The 24,182-nt window shown below is 42.8% G+C and overlaps 1 protein-coding gene and 1 non-coding gene across 3 annotated transcripts in view; both read right to left on the bottom strand.

Moving 5' to 3' along the window:
• Window positions 1-24,182, bottom strand: part of IARS1 (isoleucyl-tRNA synthetase 1) — a 217,765-nt gene that overhangs the window by 182,724 nt on the left and 10,859 nt on the right. The window contains exons 1-4 of one of the 2 annotated variants that reach the window (XM_075072950.1): window positions 14,158-14,254; window positions 8,441-8,528; window positions 1,798-1,924; window positions 852-1,008 (exon numbers count right to left, since the gene is read on the bottom strand). In XM_075072950.1, coding sequence (XP_074929051.1) covers window positions 852-1,008; window positions 1,798-1,916 — 276 coding nt within the window. In that variant the 5' untranslated portion in view covers window positions 1,917-1,924; window positions 8,441-8,528; window positions 14,158-14,254. Of the gene's footprint in view, window positions 1-851; window positions 1,009-1,797; window positions 1,925-8,440; window positions 8,529-14,157; window positions 14,255-24,182 lie in introns of those variants that run through there. The other variant, XM_075072949.1, reaches the window with a different exon arrangement.
• LOC116827961 (small nucleolar RNA SNORA84) lies at window positions 4,501-4,635 on the bottom strand. Its single transcript, XR_004374422.1, has one exon. It is a non-coding gene; the product is annotated as a small nucleolar RNA SNORA84 (small nucleolar RNA).

Here is a 24,182-nt window from a genome sequence, read left to right as displayed (position 1 = left end):
GAAAAGGTACTTCATGCACAAAGGAGATGATTGAACCAAAATGGGTTCCTATAGCACCTTTTCATGGACAATTCAAAACCACTACACAAGGAGGGGAATGTAGATATTTCAGCATAATTTAAAAGTCATGAACAAAGCAGAACATTCAGCTCCATTGTGAGTGATTGATGGGCTCCCCAAGCTAACCAAATCCTCATGGGTAACAAAAGAAAAAAGTACTCAAACGGAGGTCTCCATCAAGGTTTTAGAGCAGATGTCTCCCAAGTGTGGGGTGCACCCCGCTGCGGTGGCATGGAGGACCGTGTGGGGTAAGCACGGTAGGGCCTGGGCCAGCCCCTACAGGGGCAGGGAGGGAGTGCCATCCAGCCCCTCGCCACCCCCACCTCTACTCCAGTCCCAACCCCAGCCACATTCCTGGCTCCTGGGCCTGCGCACTCCTGGCCCCAGCCACAGCTCTGTTCCCGGCCTTGGGCTAAGGCTGGGGGGAAAGGCCAGGAGTGGAGCTGCACTTGGCTGTGGGCCCAGCTGACAGCCCCCACCGCAGCCCAGCTGCGACTCTGCTCCTGCCCCTGACTGTGGCATATCTCCCGGACCGAGACCCTACCCCTTATCGCAGTCCACATCTCTGCGCCCCCCCAGCTATGGCCCTGCTCCCAGGCAAGGCTCCAGAAAGGTGGAGGGAGCAGGGGGCGGCAAGACCCTCAAAAGTTTGGGGACCGCTATTTCAGAGGAATTCTGGGGGGTTAATAAAAGAGGGCAGGGAAGAGGACATAAGTTATCCAGATGCACAGATAACCATATGCAAAGATCAAGATAGCAAAAATTTCTGTAGGATCGCTTATTGCACGTACCACAGGTAAACCATGACAATCCCATCCAAATCTTCTGTCAACATGAAAGCCACTCTGGTGAGCAAATCTGGTTACTATATCTTTAATGGTTCCTGCAAGAATGTGGCCATAGTGTGGAAGCCCAGTTGCAAATGGAGGGCCATCATAGAAAGTAAATCTGTGAAACAAGAGGCAATATAAATGACTAGTTCAAAATCAGCCCTCACAAAACAGGAAGACCATTCCTCTGTGCTTGTGCTGCTCCTGCTTATATGGCTCCACAAGTTGTATACACTTCTACCTCGATATAACGCTGCCTCGGGAACCAAAAAATCTTACCATGTTATAGGTGAAACCATGTTATATCCAACTTGCTTTCATCCACCGGAGTGTACAGCCCCGCTCCACCCCGGAGCACTGCTTTAAAACACTATATCTGAATTCATGTTATATTGGGTCACATTATATCGGGGTAGAGGTGTAGTAGAACCTCATAGTTCTGAGCACCTTAGGAATGGAGGTTGTTTACAACTCTGAAATGTTCGTAACTCTGAACAAAAGACATTATGGTTGTTTTTTCAAAAGTTTACAACTGAACATTGACTTAATACTGCGTTGAAATTTTACTATACAGACAAAAAATGCTGCTCTTTCAATGTAAACTATTAAAAAAATTAACATTACTGTACTGTATTTTTTTTTGTGTGTCTCTGCTGCTGCCTGATTGTGTACTTCTGGTTCCAAATGAGTATGTGGTTGACACACACACCCACACACCCACCCCTACCTTCTTCAGGAAGAAAAAAAAAGAAAAGGTAATAACATGGAAAGTGGTGCGGGCTTAGAGAGAGTTCTAAAGGAGGCAGCAGCTGTAGTATGAGTGGACAAGCAGAAGGGAGAAGAGCTACAGGTAAATAAGCTCTTTATTTTCATGCACACTAGTTGTATCTTTTACGTTGCTTTTTACCTTGGTCTGTTTTTTGACTGTTTCAGGCATTCCTGAAAACAATCAAGCGTGTTCCAGAGATTCAGTATCTTCTCTTCCTCCTGAGGAAAATTTATGTTTTCTGCAACTTGCTGAACCATTCTGTCTCCTATAAGGATCAAACAATATCACGTAGAAAATGAATACTGATTTTCGAGACAGAATAAGCAAGCATAAATAGCTTCTCAATATAGTACACTATGCCATTAGAAAAAAATCTCATAGTATATACCACCATATCACAGTATGATTCTTGATCACAGCTTAGGAGCTTGTTTCAAAATAGTCACTAAGGTAGCAGTCTGAATACACAAAGTATTTTCATGTTTCATGGTGATACAAGGAAGTGGTTAGTAGTAGTCCTCCCCCCACCTTACCCCCAAATAATTCCAATATCTGCTGCTTCTGCTCTGGGTTTCCCAACCCACAGCAAAAGTGAAACAGTCACAGTCTTTGTTTTCACTGTTGCCCCAGGTTTGTGAATCACAGAACTGAAGAGACAGAGCTTTGTTAATTGTATTTAGTCTTGTCAAGTACCAGCAATGAGAAGCATCAGAAGCATTACTCAGGAAGACAGCACCAATTCATGATTAAAAGGGTTATTTTTCCAGCTATAAAATCCAGAAGCTTCATTTTTTTAAAATGTGAAAGTTTAAATGCTGCAGAAAATGACAGCTTAACCTGTCCACTCATCATTCTCAAAACACATCCAAGAACCACTCGCCTAAGTGAGGTGACAGATGAATTTTTCAATCCCTGATTTGAACTATATTTGTAACAGTAAGGGTAGCTCATTTTCCTCAATAATCATATTTCCTCAGAAATACATGGCCCTTTTAGGAGGAGATACACCATATATCTTTCACATGTTTGGGACCAGACTGTGTTTGACCCCTGTGCAAATATTGGAGGGAGGTAAAGCACCGAATGACACATAAAGGGAGTCCCTGTGCTCAGAGTGCAAAGATTCCACAGAGCTGGAGATGATGAAAGTGTTTTTCCGTGCAAAGGACATATGAAGGAGGCAGGTCCACACCCCAACAAGGCCAGCCAGTCGAGCCAGTTGACAACTGACAGAAAGATCCACAGAACCTTGGTGTAGTAGCTGTGCATTCCAGGAAGTACCTTCTTAGAGAAGAATGTCTCTTGGGACAGCACGACTCTGCGCCATCTCCAGTACATGGCTTAATGCCACAATTTAACCCTGGTTATTGCTGTAGCACAAAGTCATCTTCTGGTACACAGCTCACCAGGGAAACCACTAGCTGATGATTATAAAGAGCCTTGAACAAGGCAATGCTTTTGTGTATTCTAATAAGGCTAACAATAACCCAAGATCAGCATTTCTCAAATACTGCAACCGTGACCGCATGTGGCCATGCACAGCTTTTGTTGTGGCCACAGTCTCTTGAGTGGCAATTTGGGGAAGGGAGGAGCAAAGCAGCAGCCCCTCCCCTGGGGCTGCTAGGAGGAGTTGGGCCTTGCCCCCCTCTGGAGCCACAAACACCAGAGGAGCAGAGAGCTGGTGTGAGTTGCCCATCTTCCCAAGGTGGTGAGGCTCAGGCTTCTGACTTCAGCCCTGGTGTGGCGGGCAGCAGGCTCTGGTTGCATGCTCCTGCCACGGGCTATGACCGCAGGGCTTTGGCTACTCAGCGCTGGGCTCCATCCCTCGGCCACAGGACTCAATTCCTGGGCTCACCAGCCCTCTCATTGCCATTGCTGCCTCCCTACCCAGCTCCCCATCCAAGGCTTAATTTGTTCCCCAGCTTGCCAGGGCTAAGCAACTCAACTGCAAAAAGTGATATTTGTTAATATCACTTTTTACTGCTTCCCAGCTACCTCACAAGTCTGGTGCTGTGCAAAATGATATTAACAAACATACAAATATCACTTTTCACAGAAGCAGACTTACTAGCTAGCAAGTCTAAAAAAATGCAAGCAAAACAAGTAAGAGAAACAATTAAAAAAAGACAAGAACATGCAGACCACCTTATTTCTGTTTCTGTTGTGTTTACGTCCACTAAAGAATACAGACAACAGTACATTACTTTTATTATTGAGTCTGCAAAAGAAGCCCTACATAAATAAATTACTATGATTTGAACATTTACATGTGCATATTTATTTGTATTTTTCTAAAGTAAATTAAGTATTTTATGAAAAATTGTCTGAGCAATTACCAGCAAGAGTTGGTGGCCACACTTGGAAGCCACCAAAAAATTGTTGAGAGAACCCCTGGCCTAGATGTTAAGACTTAATTAATATAAACAACAATACTTCACACTTCTGCAGCAGTTTCCACCCTATGATGTTGGAGTGCTTTACAAATATTAATTAGCTCCATGTCACTATTGGAGGCAGGGATCATTTATGTTTTCCTCACAGCCCCAAGTTCACAGAGCCATTTAGTGGCTGAAGTGAAAATAAAACCAATATTTCACAAATGCAAAGCCTTCTACCTTAATCGCTACACACGCCCTCTCAGATACAATGGTTTCTTCTCATTGGCAGCAAATACAAACACATTAGGCATCTGTACATATTGCTAACACCAGGAAACCCAGTCTTTCAAAACCATACGTTTACTCAGTATCTACCATGGTGATCTTCTCTGAATGAAGTCAACTCCTCATGACTCACTATAAAAAATATTTTTACATATTTTTTGTTCATAAGATACAAATAAAATGTAACTGTAACCGGGCTATGGAGGCTGCCAAGATATCACAGACTCCATGCATAAACCACAGTATTACTTTTGGCCCATTTTTACTAACTGGAGCACTGTACCAACACAACAGTTTCCAGTAACCACAGGGCACACATTCACCTGCATAGCAAAAACTTTCTATTTTTAACAGCACAAAGATATTTTACCTGAACTGATGGAAATCTAATGTTTCAGAGCTGTGTAGAAAAACCATATAATGGGCAAGATCAGTGATATAGTAACTCCTCATTACAGGTCAGTTTTCTCAGTTTGCAGGACAAAAAAATTAATCGTGATTAATTGCATGGTTAAACAATAGAATACCAACTGAAATGTACTAAATATTTTTGGATGTTTTTCTACATGTTCAAAAATATTGATTTCTATTACACCACAGAATACACAGCGTACAGTGCTCACTTTATAGTATTTTTATTACAAATATTTGCACTGTAAAAATGAAAAACAAAAGAAACTATTTGTCAATTCACCTCATACAAGTACTGTAGTGCAATCTCTTTATCATGAAAGAGTAACTTATGAATTAAGTATTTTTCGTTACATAACTGCACTCAGAAACAAAATAATGTAAACTTTAGTGCCTACAAGTCCACTCAGTCCTACTTCTTGTTCAGCCAACTGCTAAGACAAACAAGTTTGTTTACATTTACAGGAGATACTGCTGACTGCTTCTAATTTACAATGTCACCTGAAAGTGAGAACAGGCGTGTTGTAGTCGGTGTTGCAAGGTATTTACATGACAGATATGCTAAACATTCACCTATCCCTTCATGCTTCGGCCACCATTCCAGATGACATGCTTCCATACTGATGATGGAAGTTTAAATTAATTAATTAACACACTTTTTTTTTTTAATTAAATTAGTGACTGAACTCCTTTGGAGAGAATTGTATGTCTCCTGTTCTGTTTTACTTGCATTCTGCCATATATTTCATATGATAGTACTCTCGGATGATGACCCAGCACGTGTTCGTTTTAAGAACACTTTCACAGCAGATTTGACAAAACAAAGACAATACCAATGTCAGATTTCTAAAGATAGATACAGCACTTGACCCATGGTTTCAGAATCTGAAGTGCCTTCCAAAATCTGAGAGGGTCAAGGGGTGGAACATGCTTTCAGAAATCTTAAAAGAGCAACACTCTAATGTGGAAACTACAGAACCCAACCCACCAAAAAAGAAAATCAACCTTCTGCTGGTGGTATCTGACTCAGATGATGAAAACTAACATGCATCAGTCCGCTCTGCTTTCGATCATTATCAAGCAAAACCTGTCATTAGCATGGACGCCTGTCTTCTGGAATGGTGGCTGAAGCATGAAGGGACATATGAATCTTTAGCGCATCGGGCACATAAATATCTTGCAATGCTGGCTATAACAGTGCCATGCAAACACCTGTTCTCATTTTCAGGTGATAATGTAAACAAGATGTGGGCAGTATTATCTCCTGCAAACTGTCACCAAACTTGTTTGTTTGAGTAATTGGCTGAAGTAGGACCGAGTGGACATGTAGGTTCTAAAGTTTTACACTGTTTTATTTTTGAATGCAGTTATTTTTTGTACATAATTCTACATTTGTAAGTTCAACTTTCATTATAAAGAGACTGCACTACAGTACTTGTATTAGGTGAACTGAAATATACTATCTTTTGTTTTTTACAGTGCAAATATTAGTAATCAAAGACAAGCATAAAGTGAGCACTGTACACTTGGTATTCTGTGTTGTAACAGAAATCAATATTTTTGAAAAATGTAGAAAAACATCCAAAAATATTTAAATAAACGGTATTCTATTATTGTTAATGGTGTAATTAATAGCTATTAACTTTTTTAATCGTGCGATTAATCATGATTAATCTTAATTGCTTGACTGCCTTAATTATCACATGTTTTGTATAAAGTATGCTTTGTGAGGTATTATTCGAGAAGTCATGATCTGTTTAACATTACTATACTCTGACGCTATGAAGTTTTGCTACATGCTTGTTACTGGAATTTCAACATATTTCAGGAGATGCCCACAGCTAGCCTTTTAGTGGCAACAAAGGAGCAACTAACAACCCCAACACAGATTTATATCAGGACTAGCCTGCTATGTGTTGATGTCCCGCTAAGGACAATCTACTCTCCCAGTAGGCCTCTCCCAAAGACCCCTGAAAGAACACAATGTGGGCTGCCTAGCCTCCATGACCACCCAGGATCTTTCCAGCACCTACAAGGAGAGTCTAAAATGAAGGAGCAATGCCATCACCACTTGACCGCTTTCCTCTCCCCCCTACTATGAAGGCAACAAGAACTTTGGGAAGAAAAATACTTTGAACTGGGGAGACTGGTCCCAGGTTGAAAAGGGAATTCAGCCTGTGTACTAAGAACTGTACACAGCCTGCAAAATCCAGAAGGGTGAGAAAAACTGCTTAATTCAAACCTTGCTTAGTCCGATAAAAGTTTAGGATTTAGACTAATTTTATCTTGTATTTCTTATATAACCAACCCCAACTTCTCTGCCTATCACTTAAAATCTATCTTTCTGTAGTTAATAAACTTATTTTGCTGTTTAACCATAAACAGTGAGTTTGTCCTAAGTGCCTGGGGGATCTGTTCAGATTACAAAGGCTGGTGCATGTCCACTATCCTTTGATGAAGTGGTGAACTAATTAATGAGTTTGCATTGTTCAAGAGAAGGTCTTGAGCAGCATGAGGTGCGAGGCTGGGTCAGGGGGCGAGAGGGGGGAGTTTGCTCATCTCTCCCTGTGTGCAGTTCATGAGTTGCTTAGAGAACATTCATGCAATTTGGCTGGGTGTGTCTCCGCATGTTGTTGGCTGAGTGACCGCAACACCTGGAGGAGTTCGCTGCTTGTCACTAACATAAAATTTTAAGAGACAGCACAGCCCAGACTGGAGCGTTAAGGGGGCACAGTGGTCCAACAGGTCCAGGTTGTACCTCAGGGGTCTGTAACAAGTGTCTTAACCAGAGTGATGATAAAAGCTGTATGGATTTTGGCTCTACATTTACTGGTCAAAACAGTTTTTGTTTTTAATACATCTCTACCCCAATATAACGTGACCTGATATAACACTAATTCAGATAGAACGCGGTAAAAGCAGCGCTCCAGGAGGGGTGGGGCTGCGCACTCCGGTGGCTCAAAGTTTAATATAACGCAGTTTCACCTATAACATGGTAAGATTTTTTGGTTCCCAAGGACAGCGTTATATCGAGGTAGAGGTCTCTCTCTTATTCAGCTGGCGTGAAAGCATGAAACCAAGCAAGCTGAATTTTTCAAAGTTTAACTGACTTCCTAAACAAGAAGTTCTTTTCAAGAGGTTACTTCTGTCTCCAAAAATGTTTTAAAAGCAGTGTACACTGGATCTTTCAGAACTGATACCAAGAGGAAGCCTTGCACCGTAAGTGAAGAACTTAATGCTGCTAAAATCATATAAGTAAAAAAAGAGATATAGTTAAAATACCATCAATCTCCAATACAAGTCAGGTATCAATATGATAAAATGGCTCAGGACAGAAAACCCCAAGCAACCAAAAAGATATACACAATGCAACAAAAATGACATGATTACTTTCTGAGTCTACTGATGTAACTTTGCAGGCAGAAATTATTGTTTTGCTAGTGATGTGAGAGTATTTTATTGTGGAAATTTCTCTATACCTACTGTTGGTGAGACAACATTTCCACACAGAACAAAACACTAAGCTATGTGTTAATTATTTAAGAAAGAAATACGATTTTGATATATATATTATATACATACATTTGTACGAGTACTACGATTTTGCTGTCTCTCTTATGTTTTCTTTACTTCACTATTTAGTGCTATTACTGAAAGTAACAAATTAAATGAAACAACATACTACCAGGAAATAAATTTTTACGTACGTTTTAAAAGGAGACAACATTCAGTGGGAATGGCGTTCTTCAATCTGTACTGATGGTGCTACAGTTAACAGACAAATAGCCTTCTTACCTAGAACAGGGAAATATAATTACATAAGCATTAAAATCAGGTGCCTACTAAAATTTTATTTAAAATATATCAATAATTTAATTATAACATTAATATAATTCAAATAATTTAGCACGGTGGATTTAACATATTTCAGCCACTTTGTGAGTTGTGAACTAAAAAAGATTACGAATCACTTTTTGCCATAGCTGCAACCCAAAGTATTGAAAATGAGGAAAAAGTAAAATATTACAATCAAAATACATTATATACATTTTTATCACTATCAGCTAGTTTCTAAAGACCTATAGAACCCTAACTATAGGTTTGATCCAAAGATTCCCACTGACTTCAGCTATCTTACAGTCAAGTTCCACATCACCTTCATATGTCATGATGTGATCATTCATGCTCTGTTCATCTTCTCCCACTCTCTGTTCCATGCCTGATTCCACACATATGAAATTCCCTCCCCAGGCTAGTTCAAATCTCCACCTTCCCCTTATACAAACACCTCCTAAAGATTGACATATGAGTAAATAACTTTGAAAAAAAAATTAAAACTGGACACCCAGCATGTCCCATTTTCTGTCTCTTTTAGGCTGAAAACTTTTTGAATCACAGTGTTGAGCACATTCTGAGTTAAGCAAATGAAATGCTACCACATCTCAACACTGAAAATTCACCACTGCTAGAACTGAGGGTAAGAGCCAGGTGGACAACCTGTGAACAGCACAATTTAACATTAGCAAAGAATCCTGTGGCAGCTTATAGACTAACAGACGTTTTGGAGCATGAGCTTTCGTGGGTGAATACCCACTTCGCCAGATGCACTTCGTATTCACCCACAAAAGCTCATGCTCCAAAACGTCTGTTAGTCTATAAGGTGCCACAGGATTCTCTGCTGCTTTTTACAGATCCAGACTAACACGACTACCCCTCTGATACAATTTAACATGTGCATGTGGAGAGGGAATTTGTCCAACAGCAAAGGATATCACAGGATCTTTGATTTAAAAGCAAGTTGGCTGTGTGGCAATGTCTTATACTAAAGGGTCACGTAGTGAATAAAACAATACAACACAATGTATCTGTGTCATCAAGATGAAGGACTCAGCCAGCCATATCAGGCTCTCAACATGCAATTCCAGCATGTATTTCAAATCTTATGTTTAGACCACAAAACCCACTTCTTCTGGCTGAGTTATTCTGTTCCATTCTAAGCAGCATTGTCCACAACTCATCACATAGCTGCTAATTCAAGACTAATCTTGTAGAAAGTTTTCCATAAATGATTTTTCTTCCCACACTAGAACTTTCCAGATAGCCACCCAGAAACTGTGTGTGATACTCCTGTTGGTGTCACTAAGCATAACCCTAAGTAACTCAGGAGGGTGGAAGGCCACAACGGTATGGAGCCTTCCTGGTTTTAGGCCTCAGCACACAAGAATCCCTCCATGTTTGAACTTTAATCGACCTAAAAGGCCAGGTGTAACAGCCTTTATCAGCTGCAACAGTTCTAACCGGTCTAAAGCAGAAATAATGAGGCCTGTGCACCTTTAGCAGAAGGACAAGATAACTTGCAGAAAAAAAACTTACTAACGAGCTGCTGTGGCCAAGATTACTTAATGCACCTGCGCTTACGTAACTGCTACAGGGGGAGGAAGGAGTGGGGGGAGGGGGGGAGAACGAAGAAAGAGAAAAAAAACTTATAAAAAGGGAAAAGCCGCTTGTGTAGGTGTGCTGGATCTGAGGCTTGCTAAGTTTCCCAGCACCGCTTTGAGATCTCAAATAAACTTTGCTCGCTTCTCTACCCTGGTGTGTTTACTGGCGCTAAGCACTCCGGGCACGAACCACTGTTGCTTGCCTCAGGCACCCTCTGTGCCTGCAACCCTCCAACATATTGAGGTTGCACCTACACTAGGAAAAATTGGCAAAGAATCCTTCCTCAAAACAGCTTGGCTGGTGGTAGCAATGATGGAGACTGCAGTATAGGATGTGGACCTTTCCATTCTACTTAGAGCAGAGATACATCATGTGGTGGTAGATATGCCTAAACCTTGTCTGAAGCTTATAACGATGCAACTCCTAGTGAAACTGCAGGAGTGATAAATTAGGGATCCCAACTTTCCTACAGCAGGCTATATCTAAAATAGCACTCTGTGTTTTAGCCCTACCAATTAGAGATTTAAACTTATTATGATTAATGTGAGTTTTTGAATCCCAATATGGGAAAATGATTGAAATGCAAGCAGAGATTTATGGCAGAACCCAGAAAGGGAAGAACAAAAAAAAAAAAAAAAGGACTTGATTTCATCTCAATAAGACATCACACAAGATGCAACACTGTCTAAAATAACTACAGCCACATTCCTTCCAGTAATAATGTTGAAATGCCTCAGAACACATAGAACCAATTAAAGTAATACTATGATAAAGGCCAAACTGTTAAAGAAATGTACAAAGTTTACACCTACCTACCTAAAAATCCCTGCATACAGTTACTTCAATTTATCTCTTCAGCCTACAACTACGGTTGCAAATTTTTCATTCTTTATAGTAGCTTCATCAAACAAACAAAACCAAGAGAGATCCTTCACTGAAGGGACTGACAGCTCTGCAAGGACTGCAAGTCACTTCATCTAACAGATAAAAACAATGGCCAAGATTTGGTTAATGCTATAGTTTTTATGATATTGCTATTCCTAACAATAGCCTCATGTCATCTCACCAACAAAACAGAAGTAGTAAAAATCCCAATTATACGTATAAAATGATAGGGTCTAGGTCTAAATTAGCTGTTACCATTCAAGAAAGAGATCTTGGAGTCTTTGTGGATAGTTCTCTGAAAACATCCACTCAGTGTGCAGCGGCAGTCAAAAAAGCAAACAATGTTGGGAATAATTAAGAAAGGGATAGATAATAAGACAGAAAATATCATATTGCCACTATTTAAATCCTTGGTATGCCCACATCTTGAATACTGTGTGCAGATGTGGTCGCCTCATTTCAAAAAAAGATATATTCGATTTGGAAAAGGTTAAGAAAAGGGCCAAACAAACATTATTAGAGTACGGAGCATCTGCCGTATGAGGAGAGATTAATAAGACTGGGACTTTTTAAGCTTGGAAAAGAGATGACTAAGGGGGGCATACATTGAAATAAATCTATAAAATTGTGATTGGTGTGAAGAAGTGTTATTTACTCCTCATAACACAAGAACTAGGAGTCACCAAATGAAATTAATAGACAACAGGTTTAAAAACAAACAAAAAGATATATTTCTTCACACAACACACAGTTAACCTGTGGAACTCCTTGTCAGAGGATCTTGTGAAGGCCAAGACTATAACGGCTAAAAAAAGAACTAGATAAACTCATGGAGGATGGGTCCATCAATGGCTATTAGCCAGGATGGGCAGAAATGGTATCCCTAGCCTCTCTTTGCCAGAAGCTGGGAATTGGTAAGAGAGGATGGATCACTTGATGATTACCTGTTCTGTTCATTCCCTCGGGAGCACCTGGCATTGTCCACTGTCGGAAGACAGGATACTGGGCTAGATGGATCTTTGGTCTGACCTAGTATGGTCGTTCTTAAAGATGCTTATTCCAGATCAAAGGGGGCATCTGGGTAACTTTTCCCCAGAGGAAAGGTGTCAAATTCATTACAGTTAAACCAGTCAAATGTCAGCCTTCCTTAAGAGTATATTTCCCTTAACTTGCCAACACAACTAGAAGGCTTACAATGTACTCAACTTTGCAAGAAATGTTAGTTTCTTTATCTAGCATTCTTTGGTTAATTCCTTGACTTGTTGCTTACTTGGTGATAGGGAAACAGGTATCTACGTTCTATAGATCTTTAAAAATACCCGTGAGTAAAGAATAAATATCAAATTCATGGAAGTTTAGTAAAACATGAGGCACATTAAAATCTCAAATTTCTAAAATTAAGAAGGCACTAACCATTTAAAATTCCCATATATTAAACAGATATCTTTACCATCCATGCATTGTTTGCCACTTGAACATTGCAGTTTTGGGAACCTCAAAAAGAAACTGGCTTCATTGATTTTCACTTTCCAAGCTGAGAGAAACATATAAAGCAAGTAGCAATTATAATAAGGACAAAATTGGACTTTCTAAAATATTAGTTTTACTAACTTAAAAGTTATTACCAATGCATGTTTCCTTATAATGCAATATTTGGACTACTGTATTCATTATCAGCAGTTTCCTTTTACTCTCAGGGATAAAGGTTAAGAACATAAGATAGGCCATACTGGGTCAGACCAATGGTCCATCTAGCCCTGTATCCTGTCTTCTGGCAGTAGCCAATGCCAGCTGCTTCAAAGGGATAAAAACAGAAAAGGGCAATCAACTGAGCCATCCCCTGTTGTCCAGTCCTAGCACCTGTCAGTAAGAGGCTTAGGAACACCCACAGCATGGACTTGTATCCTCAACATCTTGGCTAATAGCCATTGATGGACCTATCCTCCATGAAGGTGTCTAATTCTTTTTTTGAAGCCAGTTGTAGCTCTAGCCTTCACCTCATCCCCTGGCAACAAGTTCCACAAGTTGACTGTGTGCAGTACTTCCCCTTGTTTGTTTTAAACCCATTGCCTATTAATTTTATTGGATGACCCCAGGTTCTTGGGTTATGTGAGGGAGTAAATAACATTTTCTTATTCACCTTCTCCACACCATTCACAATTTTATAGACCTCTGTCATATCCCCCCTTAGTCATCTCTTTTCCAAGCTGAATAGTTCCAGTCTTTTTGATCTCTTCTCATACAGAAGCTGTTCTATACCCTTAATCATTTTTGTTGCCTTTTCTCTTTTTTTCCCATTTCAAATATATCTTTTTTGAAATGAGGTGACGAGAACTGCATGCACTATTCAAGGTGATGGATGGCTGTACCATGGATTTATATAGTGGCATTATATTTTCCGTCTTATTATCCTTTTCTTAATGGCGCCTAACATTTTGTTAGCTTTTTTTGATTGTTGCTGCACACTGAACAGATGTTTTCAGAAAACTATCCAGGATAACTCCATGATTTCTCTGTTGAGCAGTAACAGCTAATTTAAACTTCATCATTTAGCATACATACTAGGAATTATGTTTTCCAATGTGCATTACTTTGCATTTATGAACACTGAATTTCAGCTGCCATTTTGTTGCCATGTCACCCAGGTTTGTTAGAGCCCTCTGTAACTCTTGACAGTCTGCTTTGGACTTAACCATCTACCCCCTCAAAAACTGGCCACAGACACAGCCCTGCCCAATCTTCCTTCCGTTACTACCACAAACCAAGAACGCCTTAAGAGCAGGCACTCACAGCTTCCCCTATAGGGTCCTGCGTGGGGCCCAGACAACCTGTTAACCCCTCAAGAGCTGGCACATGTCCTCTCCCACGCGCACATCCCTCCCTCCAGTCACTGCTAAGGCCCAGCGCTCCCCTCACTTTCTACCCACAATCCCCCTCATGCTCAGTCCCCACCCCAACACCCTGTACCACCAGGGGAAGGGGCGTCACTGCACCAAATCCCTGCGACTGAATGGCCAGCTGAGTCCCCTACACGGCGCCGCATCACCCCGCCTCCGGGTAACCCACCTGCCCGCTCGCTCATCCTACTCCCTGCACTCACCAGTCACCTCGCCCTCCACTGCCCCACTAACCGGCCGGCTAGAAATGATGCAACCAAAAGAAAGCATGACAGGAAGCAAAGGGACACGCCTCGCTGCCGTAGCCAATCACCGCACTCCATACACAGGCCGCAACAAGGCAGCCTCTGATTGGCCAAGCGGATCTCTTGGTAACTGGAAATCATGGGGAATGTGACGCCGTGGAGAGCTAGGGCGAGGAAAAGGAAGGAGGGTAGAAGTGACGTGAGTGGCCTTGGAACCACGCCTGGGTTTTGTAGGGGCGTTTCCTGGGAGGCCCCACGCGTGACAGAGGGAAATAGGCTGGTGCTCGGTGCTGCACCCGAGTCGTGTTGACAGCCCCAGCTCTGACACACCGCGCGTGCTGCTGGGGCCCTCTGCAGCTGCAAACCGCGCGCTCCGCAGCTTCAGACACGGATTCCATGTTAAACGACAGGTCTGATTCAGCAGAGGGCTCTGCTCTGCAGCGGGGACAGACCTCCCGCACACATACAGTGTGTACCCGCACAAGCTAGGCTGGCATAAGAGGCACCCGAGGAATACGATATAGTTTCAATTGATTTATTTCCATCCTTCTCTGCTTCCCTTCTTCCCTCTGCCCCATCTCCAGTCTATCTTTGTTTTGCTCCTTAGTGCACTTTTCATCCGAATTTTGCTCTCTCCATCCTGTTTTTTTGTATGACTCCTACACGTACACTGAATTGGGCTGGCTAGAGCACAAGGAGTGTGTGCAAGAACCAGTTTCTTAGACAAGCTTGCTATTTAGCAAATGGTCATACAAGCCACAGAGATACAGAATACAGTAAAATACAAGCCTTATTTAGAAAACTGGATGTCAAGTTGCTGAATGCCAGTTTAGAGTGGAAGCTTCCCTAACTTCTCTGGCTACATGCAAATCACTTGTGACTTTGGAGGTTTCTTAAGATTCCCTACAAGAGAATTTTATTTTTTCTCAGTATTGATATTAGGTGAATGGAGATCAGCACTCCTCAAAGCCACCAAATAATTGGCAAATGGGTGACGCATGAACAGTTTTTTCAATGGTGAGTTGTGATTGAATAGTGCTAGGAATAATCTAAAAATAATGAGGTGCAATAATTTTATGCACACTGAAAGTGTATTGGTTGGTGAGATATCCTTACTGTATGGTGTGTTATTAGAATTGCCTGTTTGATTGAATTGATCAAACTGAATAGGGGTCCATGGGAGGAACAAATAGGAAAGCAACATAACAGATCTAAGTGAGGACTTACCAGCACTCACTAGAAAGATTATGCATCAAGCTGTTAGTTTCAAGGATCCTGTCTCTGACAAATTGCAAAAGCTAGGACCTGGAGATCAAAGGAATGGTTAAAAAGCAAAAGGAACGAGGAGTACTTGTGGCACTTTATAGACTAACAAATTTATTTGAGCATAAGCAGGGCTGGCTCCAGGATTTTTGCCACCCCAAGCACCAAAAAGGACAGGAAAAGAAAAAAGCCACGATCGCAATCTGTGGCACTACCACTGCTGATTCAGGCTTCGGCAGCAATTCAGTGGCTGGTCCTTCACTCCCAGAAGGAGTGAGGGACCTGCTGCTGAAGAGCCGGAGCTGCCACCTCTCTCCGTTGGCTGCCCCAAGCACCTGCTTGCTGGGCTGGTGCCTGGAGCAGTCCCTGAGCATAAGCTTTCGTGGGCTAAAAAACACTTCATTGGATGCATGTCCAATGAAGTGTTTTTAGCCCACAAAAGCTTATGCTCAAATAAATTTGTTAGTCTCTAAGGTGCCACAAGTAGTTGCTCTTTTTGCTGATACAGATTAACATGGCTGTCACTCTGAAACCAGATAAAAAGCAGTTCTCTCGAGAGCTATGGGGTCACTTATTAGAAGCTATCTAGGGAGACAAGTTGATATAGAGAGACTATAGATAGTCAGTCTCTCTAAAGAAGCTGGGCCTTCCTAGTTCCAGAGAATACTAAGCCTTAGGGAAAAGTAGATATGACTATAGTCTGTTATTATTTTAAAAATGTTTTCTCAGAAATGCTTTGTTCTAAAAAATTTAATACTTTGCTTTAAAGAGACTGTCTGGTCACTGTATATATCTGTTTGTCATTGCTCTTGGAAGGAACAAAGCTACATGGTCTTTGCCAAATGATGTCTGCTGAAGTAATCACAGTTTGTACTAGGGAACTTCAACCCACTAGCAACTGCCCACTCTGACAGTGGGAAAGTCATGCAATTCCACCCAAGATGGAAGTGACAGCCTGAGGCCTGAGAAGTTATGCACAAATAGACCAGGAGGGGTCAGAGAGGTAGTTAAACTAATACAGGGGTAGGCAAACTATGGCACCTGTGCCAAAGGCAGCATGTGATCTGTTTTTCAGTGGCACACTCACTGCCCATGTCCTGGCTACCAGTCCGGAGGGCTCTGCATTTTAATTTAATTTTAAATGACGCTTCGTAAACATTTTAAAAACCTTATTTACTTTACATACAACAATAGTTTAGTTATATATTATAGACTTACAGAAAGAGACCTTCTAAAAATGTTAAAATGTATTACTGGCACATGAACCTTAAATCAGAATTAATGACGACTCAAGCACACCACTTCTGAAAGGCTGCTGATCCCTGAGCTATACGTGAGCAGCACATTGCAATTGTCAAATTGTAAAAGAAGACCAAGTAATATTAAAGGGTAAACAGTTTTAATAGGCCTCTGTAATTTTTTGCCAAGATCCACAATCTGGCCTTATTTAGCTCCACAACAAAGCAATACGACACTTAACATCTGGAAATTACTACATTGATTTCCATTAGCTTTATAAAGTTGATGAGCTAGATTACTTAAAATGTTTCCTGTATAGAGTAAGTTGTGCTAGGCTGACCTGTGCAATTTTGTGATATATTGGATTGCTTCTCCATTGTGCTCAATGAATATGAAAGAAAGTGACTGCTCCACAATATAATAATAATAATAGGGCGCCTTACCAAATTTACAGCCCATTTTGGTCTGGAGCATACGGATTTTTAAAAAGATAAATTTCATGATTTGCGCTATTTAATCTGTGAAAAATTTCATGGCTGTAATTGTAGGATCCTGACCCAAAAAGGGTGGGAGTTCACATGGTTGACTATAGAGGGATAGCACCCTTAATGCGCGGTGGTCTCTTGGCCTTCACAAGATCCTCGACAAGGATTCCACAGGTTACTGCTTCGGGATGTGTTTGTGTGAAGAATATCTTTTCATGTTTGTTTTAACTGTTGTCTATTTAATTTCATTTGTGACTCCTACGTTCTTTGTTATGAGTATAACTAACACTTCTTCACACAATCAAAGTTTCATTATTCAATGATGCCCCTTAGTCATCTCTTTTCAAGCTTAAAAAGCCAGTCTTATTATCTCCTCCTCATACGCAGATGCTCCGTACTCATAATGTTTGTTGCCCTTTCTTAACCTTTTCCAAATCGATATATCTTTTTTTGAAATAGAGCGACCATCATCTGCACCACAGTATTCAAGATGTGGGCATACAGTTAAATATGGCAATATGATATTTTCTGGCTTATTTCTATCCCTTTCTTAATTATTTCCCACATGTTTGCTTTTTTGACTGCCGCTGCACATGATGGATGTTTTCGAGAACTATCCACAAAGCTCCAAGATCTCTTTCTTGAATCGGTAAACAGCTAGTTAGACCTACCCTATCATTTATACGTATACATTGTGATTTTACTACTTCTGTTTGTTGGTGAGTGACATGAGGCTATTTTAGGAATAGCATATCATAAAAACTATGCATTAACCCAAATCTTGGCATTGTTTTTACTGTTAGATGAAGTGACTTGCAAGTCCGTGCCGAGCTGTCAGTCCTTCAGTGAGATCTCTCTGTTTTGTTTGTTTGATGAAGCTACTTAAGAAGAAAAATTGCAACCTAGTTGTTAGGCTGAGAGATAAATTGAAGTAATGTAGGCGGATTTTAGGTAAGGTAGTGTAAACTTTTGCATACATTTCTTAACGTTTGGCTTTATCATAGTATTACTTTAATTGTTCTATGTTCTGAGGCATTTACATTAATTACTGGAAGGGAATGTGGCTGTAGTTATTTGTAGAACAGTGTTGCATCTTGTGTGTATTGTATTATTAGATGAAATCAAAGTCCTTTTTTTTTTTTTTTGTTCTCCCTTTCTGGGTTCTGCCATAAATCTCTGCTTGCATTTCAATCATTTTCCCATATGGGATTCAAAAACTCACATTAATCATAATAAGTTTAAATTCAGCTAATTGGTAGGCTAAAACAGAGTGCATTTTAATATAGCCTTGCTGTAGGAACGGTTGGATCCCTTATGTATCACTCCTTGCAGTTTCACTAGGAGTTGCATCGTTAATAAGCTTCAGACAAGCGTTTAGATATCTACACACATGCATGTATCTTCTCTAGTAGAATGGAAGGTCCACACTGCTAATACTGCAGTCTCCCATCATCTACCACACCAAGCTTCTGAGAAGGATTCTTTGCCAATTTTCCTAGTTGGGCAACCTCAATATTTGGAGGGTTGCAGACAGAGGGTGGCCTGAGCAAGCAACAGTGGTTCGTGCCCGGAGTGCTGGTAGCTGCCAGAAACACACCAGGGTAGAGAACGAGCAAGTTTATTGAGATCTCAAGCGTGCTGGAAACTGAGCACGCCTCAGATCCAGCACACCTACACACGGCTTTTCCCTTGTATAAGTTTTTTTCTCTTTCTTCGTTCTCCCCCCTCCCCCCACTCTGCCTCCCCCTGTACAGTTACGTTAAGCGCAAGGTGCATTGAAGTAATCTTCGCCACAGCACTCGTTAGTAATTTTTTTTTCTGCAATTATCTTGTCCTTCGCTAAAGCTGTACAGGCCTCATTTTTCTGCTTTGAGCGGTTAAAACTGTATGCAGCTGATAAGGCTTTACAACCTCGCCTTTTATAGTCATTAAGCTTCAAACATGGAGATTCTGTGTGCTGAGCCTAAAACCAGAAGGCTCATACCGTTGTGCCTTACCCTCCTATTCTTAGGTTATGCTTAGTGACACCAACAGAGTTCACACCAGCTTTCTGGGTGGGATATCTGGAAAGTTCTAGGTGGGAAGAAAAACTCATGTATGGAAACTTTCTCAAGAGATGAGTCTTAATTAGCAGCTATGTGATGATTGTGACAATGCTGCTTAGAATGGAACAAATAATCAGCCAGAGATTGGGTTGTGTCTAAACATAAGATTTGAAATACATGCTGAATGATGTGAGAGCCTGATATGCTGGCTGAGTCCTTATCTGGATGACGACAATACATTGTGTTTCTGTATTGTTTATTCACTACTGACCTTTAGTATAAGACATTGCCACACCGCCAAAACTTGCTTTTAAATCAAATCCCGTTATATTCCTTTGTGTGACATTCCCTCTCCACTCACATGTTAATGTTCAGAGGGTAGTCGTGTTAGTCTGGTCGTAAAACGCACAAGAATCCTGTGGCACCTTATAGACTAACGACGTTTTGGAGCATTTTGAGCTGTTTATTCTTTCTCCTTCTTTTGTGGACGAAGTGGGTATTCACCCACGAAAGCTCATGATCCAAAACGTCTGTTAGTCTATAAGGTGCCACAGGATTCTCTGCTGCTTTTACAGATTCAGACTAACACGGCTACCCCTCTGATACCTTCTTCTCCACTATTCCTGGCCATCCTTCTAAGTCCATGCCACCTTACATTACCTATCATAGCCCTATATTCTCTCTCTTTGTGGGCTGCTCCTTCTTCGCCTGGTGGTCTCTCTACCAGTTCCCTAGCCCAGTTCTCCCAGGTTGTACCCACTCTACCCTTTCCTCCCTCAACTCTGTTCCTAACAATCTGCCCTGCCAAATCCACTTGATGTGTCCCTTAGTTTCAGCTGACTGTGTTATAGTTATAGTGACTATGTTTCAGCTACTTCCAGCTCCCTTCCGGCTTACCACTAACTTCCCTCTCACTGTATTCCAGTTCCCATCCTACCTCAGGCTCCATCTATCTAACCAGAGTTTTTGGTTTTTAATACTCTTGAGAATTATAATTCCTCTCCACTCACCAACGAATGTTATAATATTGGCATCATCCACTGATTGTGAAGTATGAGAAAATGTTGCACTAAAGAGAAAAAAAAGAGGGAAGTGCTCTTTATTTACACATTTAATACCTATACAATAGAAACATATACTCAAAACTCATTTGCAGCAGGGCACATTGCTAATGTTTTAAAAACCACTAGGAAGTACTGTATCTCCACAATGATGAGAGAATTATTATATAATCCTTTGTAAGGCTGCTAATGGTTGTGCATACCTATCTGCACTTAAATGTGAAATCAAGCTGTTTTCAACTATCACAATGTGTTTACATTCTGTTTTTCACTTTTGTTCCCTAGATTTGAGACTAGGAATGGGAAGTTTTCATCAGTGGCCCTTTCTCTCTGAAATTTGTTCTTCCTGTTTATCTCGACCTTCAAGGCCTGGTGCAAAGCCCATCAGTTCAGACAAGTTTTTGCCTGAGGCAGTGATGCTAGGTCTCTTCTGCCTTGAATTTGAAATCTGAGGTCAAATCTATTTTATCTATTATATTTTACATTTGTCAATCAAATGAGAAGCAGGACAGTTTGGAGGAATGCATGAGTACATGTTTGAGTCACGAACTTTTTAGTTATCCTCACTCTCAAACTGAATTGTGTTTGGCCTAAGGAAGGCACTTTATCTCTGTGCATCAGCTTCCTCATTTGAGGAAAATTAGAGTAATATACACTTACAATACTTATTGTACTTGTTGAAATAACTACACCTCTACCCCGATATAAGGCGGTCCTCAGGAGACAAAAAAATCTTATCATGTTATAGGTGAGACCGCGTTATATCGAACTTGCTTTGCCCCCTGCCCCGTTCTCTGACCGCCCCCTCCAGAGACCCCTGTCCCTAATCACTCCCAGGACCCCACCCCCTACCCAACCCCCCTGCTCCCAGACCTCCGTCAATTCACCCAAGGACCCCAACCCCTACCACAACCCACCTGCTCCCATACCCCCTTACAGCACTCACCACAGCAGCAGGAAGCGAGCAACATTGCCAAGCCTCCACTCCCATCTCCCAGCCACAGCACTTGCTTCCTGCTGCTGGTGAGTGCGGGATTTGGGGAAAGGTACACCCCCTGCAACTCACCTGCGCAGATGCAGAGCATGCGGCCTGCCAGCATGCTCCACTTCTCTTGCCCCTGCCTTGCCCAGCCCCAGCCATATCACTGGAGGGGCGGGGGGTTGGGGAAAGGTCCCACACTCACCTGCGCGGAAGCAGAGGTGCCCGCGGCTGGACTGTGGAGTAGAGCGGTGCCGGCCGGGCTGCTCCGCTTCCCAGCTGCGTGAGTGCAGGGAGGTTGGGGAAAGGATGCCCTCCACACTACACAAGTCAAAAGCCAGAGCAACACAGCCCAGCCCACTCCACTGCGCCACCCCCAGCCAACAGCGCTCACACTTCCCTGCGCCGTGCACTGCAGGGAGGTTGGGGAAAAGGATCCCCCCGTACTACCCACCGGGAAGCAGAGCGCCATGGCGGGAGCCTGCGAGTAGAGCGGGCTGTGGGCTGGGTTGCTCCACTACCCGCCGCTGGTGAAGTGTGGGGAGGTGAGGAAAGGACGCCCGAGCACTCCACTGGTGGTGGGTAAGCAGAGCGATGTGCTACTAGCCTGTTCCACTTTCCTTGCCCCAGCCCCAGCCCCGCTCCAACCACCCCAGCCCGGTCCACTGGGGGGGATGGGGAATAAAGTCCCGCAACATCACCGGCAGCGGAGCCAAGCCGCGGCTGGGAGCGGCAGAGTGAAGCGGGCTGGCGGCCAGCCGCTCTGTGTCCACGCTGCTGGTGAGGCCAGGGGATCCCTTCCCCCCAAGCTCCTCCCCCGAGCAACACTGCTGGCTGGGGCGAGGAAGAGATGTGGGCTCTCCCTCCCGCCCGCTAATCCGGGCCACTGTGGGACGTGAGGCCCTCAAAAGTTGCCCCCCACACACAGCCCTGCCTCCTAGAGCTTGGAGGGAACCCCTGACTGCCCACTGAGAACCCTCTTGCCCTTTATCCAAACCCTGGCCTGGCCCCGGCCCCCGCCTGCATCCCTTAACAACATGGGCTCGAGAGCAGATGTCAGAGCTTCATGCCACGTTGAATCGGGTAGAAGCGTGTCATGAGTGGGGGTGTGTTAAGGTTGGTATAGAGGTGTATTTCAGCTAGAGCATCTGAGTTTTCATGGCAGTGCTTAAAGCAGTAATTGGGAGCTAGACTAACGGAGCCCCAACATAGCCATCATCGCGAACGACGGACTGTAGCCTTGCTCTAACTAGCACACTGATTTATAATATAGCCGGCCAGGAGCTTGTGTGATAAAGCCTCTGTCACATATATCTGGTACTCTTAGCATCCAAAATATTGGGGCTTATACAGATAACTGCCTCAAGCTTATACCCAGCTGCTCTTGTATCTTTCTGCGCCACCATACCAGTGATTCAGTGCTTGGACACTGGAAGGCCCCCCATTATTAATCGTCCCTGGGGACCCCCAAGACCCGAATCCCTGGTGCTCCTACTCAAAGGAAAACAAGTCCTCCTCCCGTGTTCTCCTCGTATTCTATCTCCCAGCTTCCCTCCCTGGGGTGAGCTCTGCGATGCAGTACTTAACTTCTTGTGAGTACATTAAACATATATGAGTCCAATCAATGCCTCTTCTCTCTAAGGGCGATTTGCAGTCAAACTCTTACTGAAAGCTAATCATAAAGAATTTTCCACACCTCCCTTTCCTGGTAGCCTTAAACCAGAATGAAATAGACCAATTAAACCTTCAACAGTGTTTTAAAAAGAAACATTTATATATTAAGAAAGGAAAATTACAGAATTATATATATGATTATCTCTTCACTGCATTAAGATTCAATTACAGGTCTCTTGCTTAAAAGAATTATGGATACAAGTCTGATCAAAAAATAGCCAATTTAAACCAGTCCAGCAATACACAACATGTAAATACATGACTAAATACACCTATTGCTTTCCTGTTGTAACTCACACTTGTAACAGAAGATTAGAAAGAAGCTTGGAAGATAGATAGAAAGATGCTCTCACCTAAACAGCCGGAGAGAAAACAAAAGACCTCGAGTCCCCAATTCCCTGCCCCGACTTTTAAAAAATCCAGTTTTCCGGATTAGTCCTCTGGTCTAGGTGTTTGGTTCCCGTTTTGTTCACCCTCCAGTTAAAAACTAATATATTAACCCGTTACCTATCTACTTAGACAGCTTGCCCCACCGCTGTTGTTTCTCCTCTCCCCACAGCCAATAGCTGCCGTGCATGGGCAGCACTCTGGGCGCGGCGCTGCCCACTCGCTGTGAGCAGAGCGGCAGTGTGGTCAAGCCAGCTGGGGAAAAAAAAAAGGGAGGGTGGCGACTTTTTGCCCCCCCCTAGAAAAAAAACCAAATGTGCTGCTTCTTGAGCACAGGTAAGGGGGCCAGGCCCCAGGAGCTGATAAGGGGGGGAGGGTCCCAGGGAAGTCAGCGGGACAGAGAGCAGGGGGCAGTTGGAGGCGTAGTTGGGGGAGTACAGGGGACGGGAATCCAGTGTGCATAAGTGTGGGAGTCCCGAGGGGCCGTCGGGGCGGAGGTGTGGCAATAGGGTCAGGAATGGGGAATGGAATAGGCTTGGGTGTTCTTGGGGCCTGCAGAGGGTGAGGTGATTGGATAGGGGTTGTGGGCAAGTCAGGGGAGTGGGAGCAGGGATTGGAAATAGGGGTGGGGTCTACGGGACCGGTTGGAGTGGGGGGTCCTGAGGGGACAAGGAACTAGGGGTGATGGGTGGGAGGTTCTGAGGGCAGTATGGAGTGGAAAGGGAGGGGGCGGTAGAGGGTGTAGGCCCAGGCTATTTTGGGGAGGCACTAGCCTTCCGTACCTGGCACTCCATAACAGCTTGCACCCCAAATGGCCCTTGCCAAAAAGTTTGCCACCCTGCTTTAAACT

This window comes from Chelonoidis abingdonii, chromosome 16 (assembly GCF_003597395.2).
Source record: "Chelonoidis abingdonii isolate Lonesome George chromosome 16, CheloAbing_2.0, whole genome shotgun sequence".
NCBI lineage: Eukaryota > Metazoa > Chordata > Testudines > Testudinidae > Chelonoidis > Chelonoidis abingdonii.
This window is presented reverse-complemented; position numbering and strand designations above follow the sequence as displayed.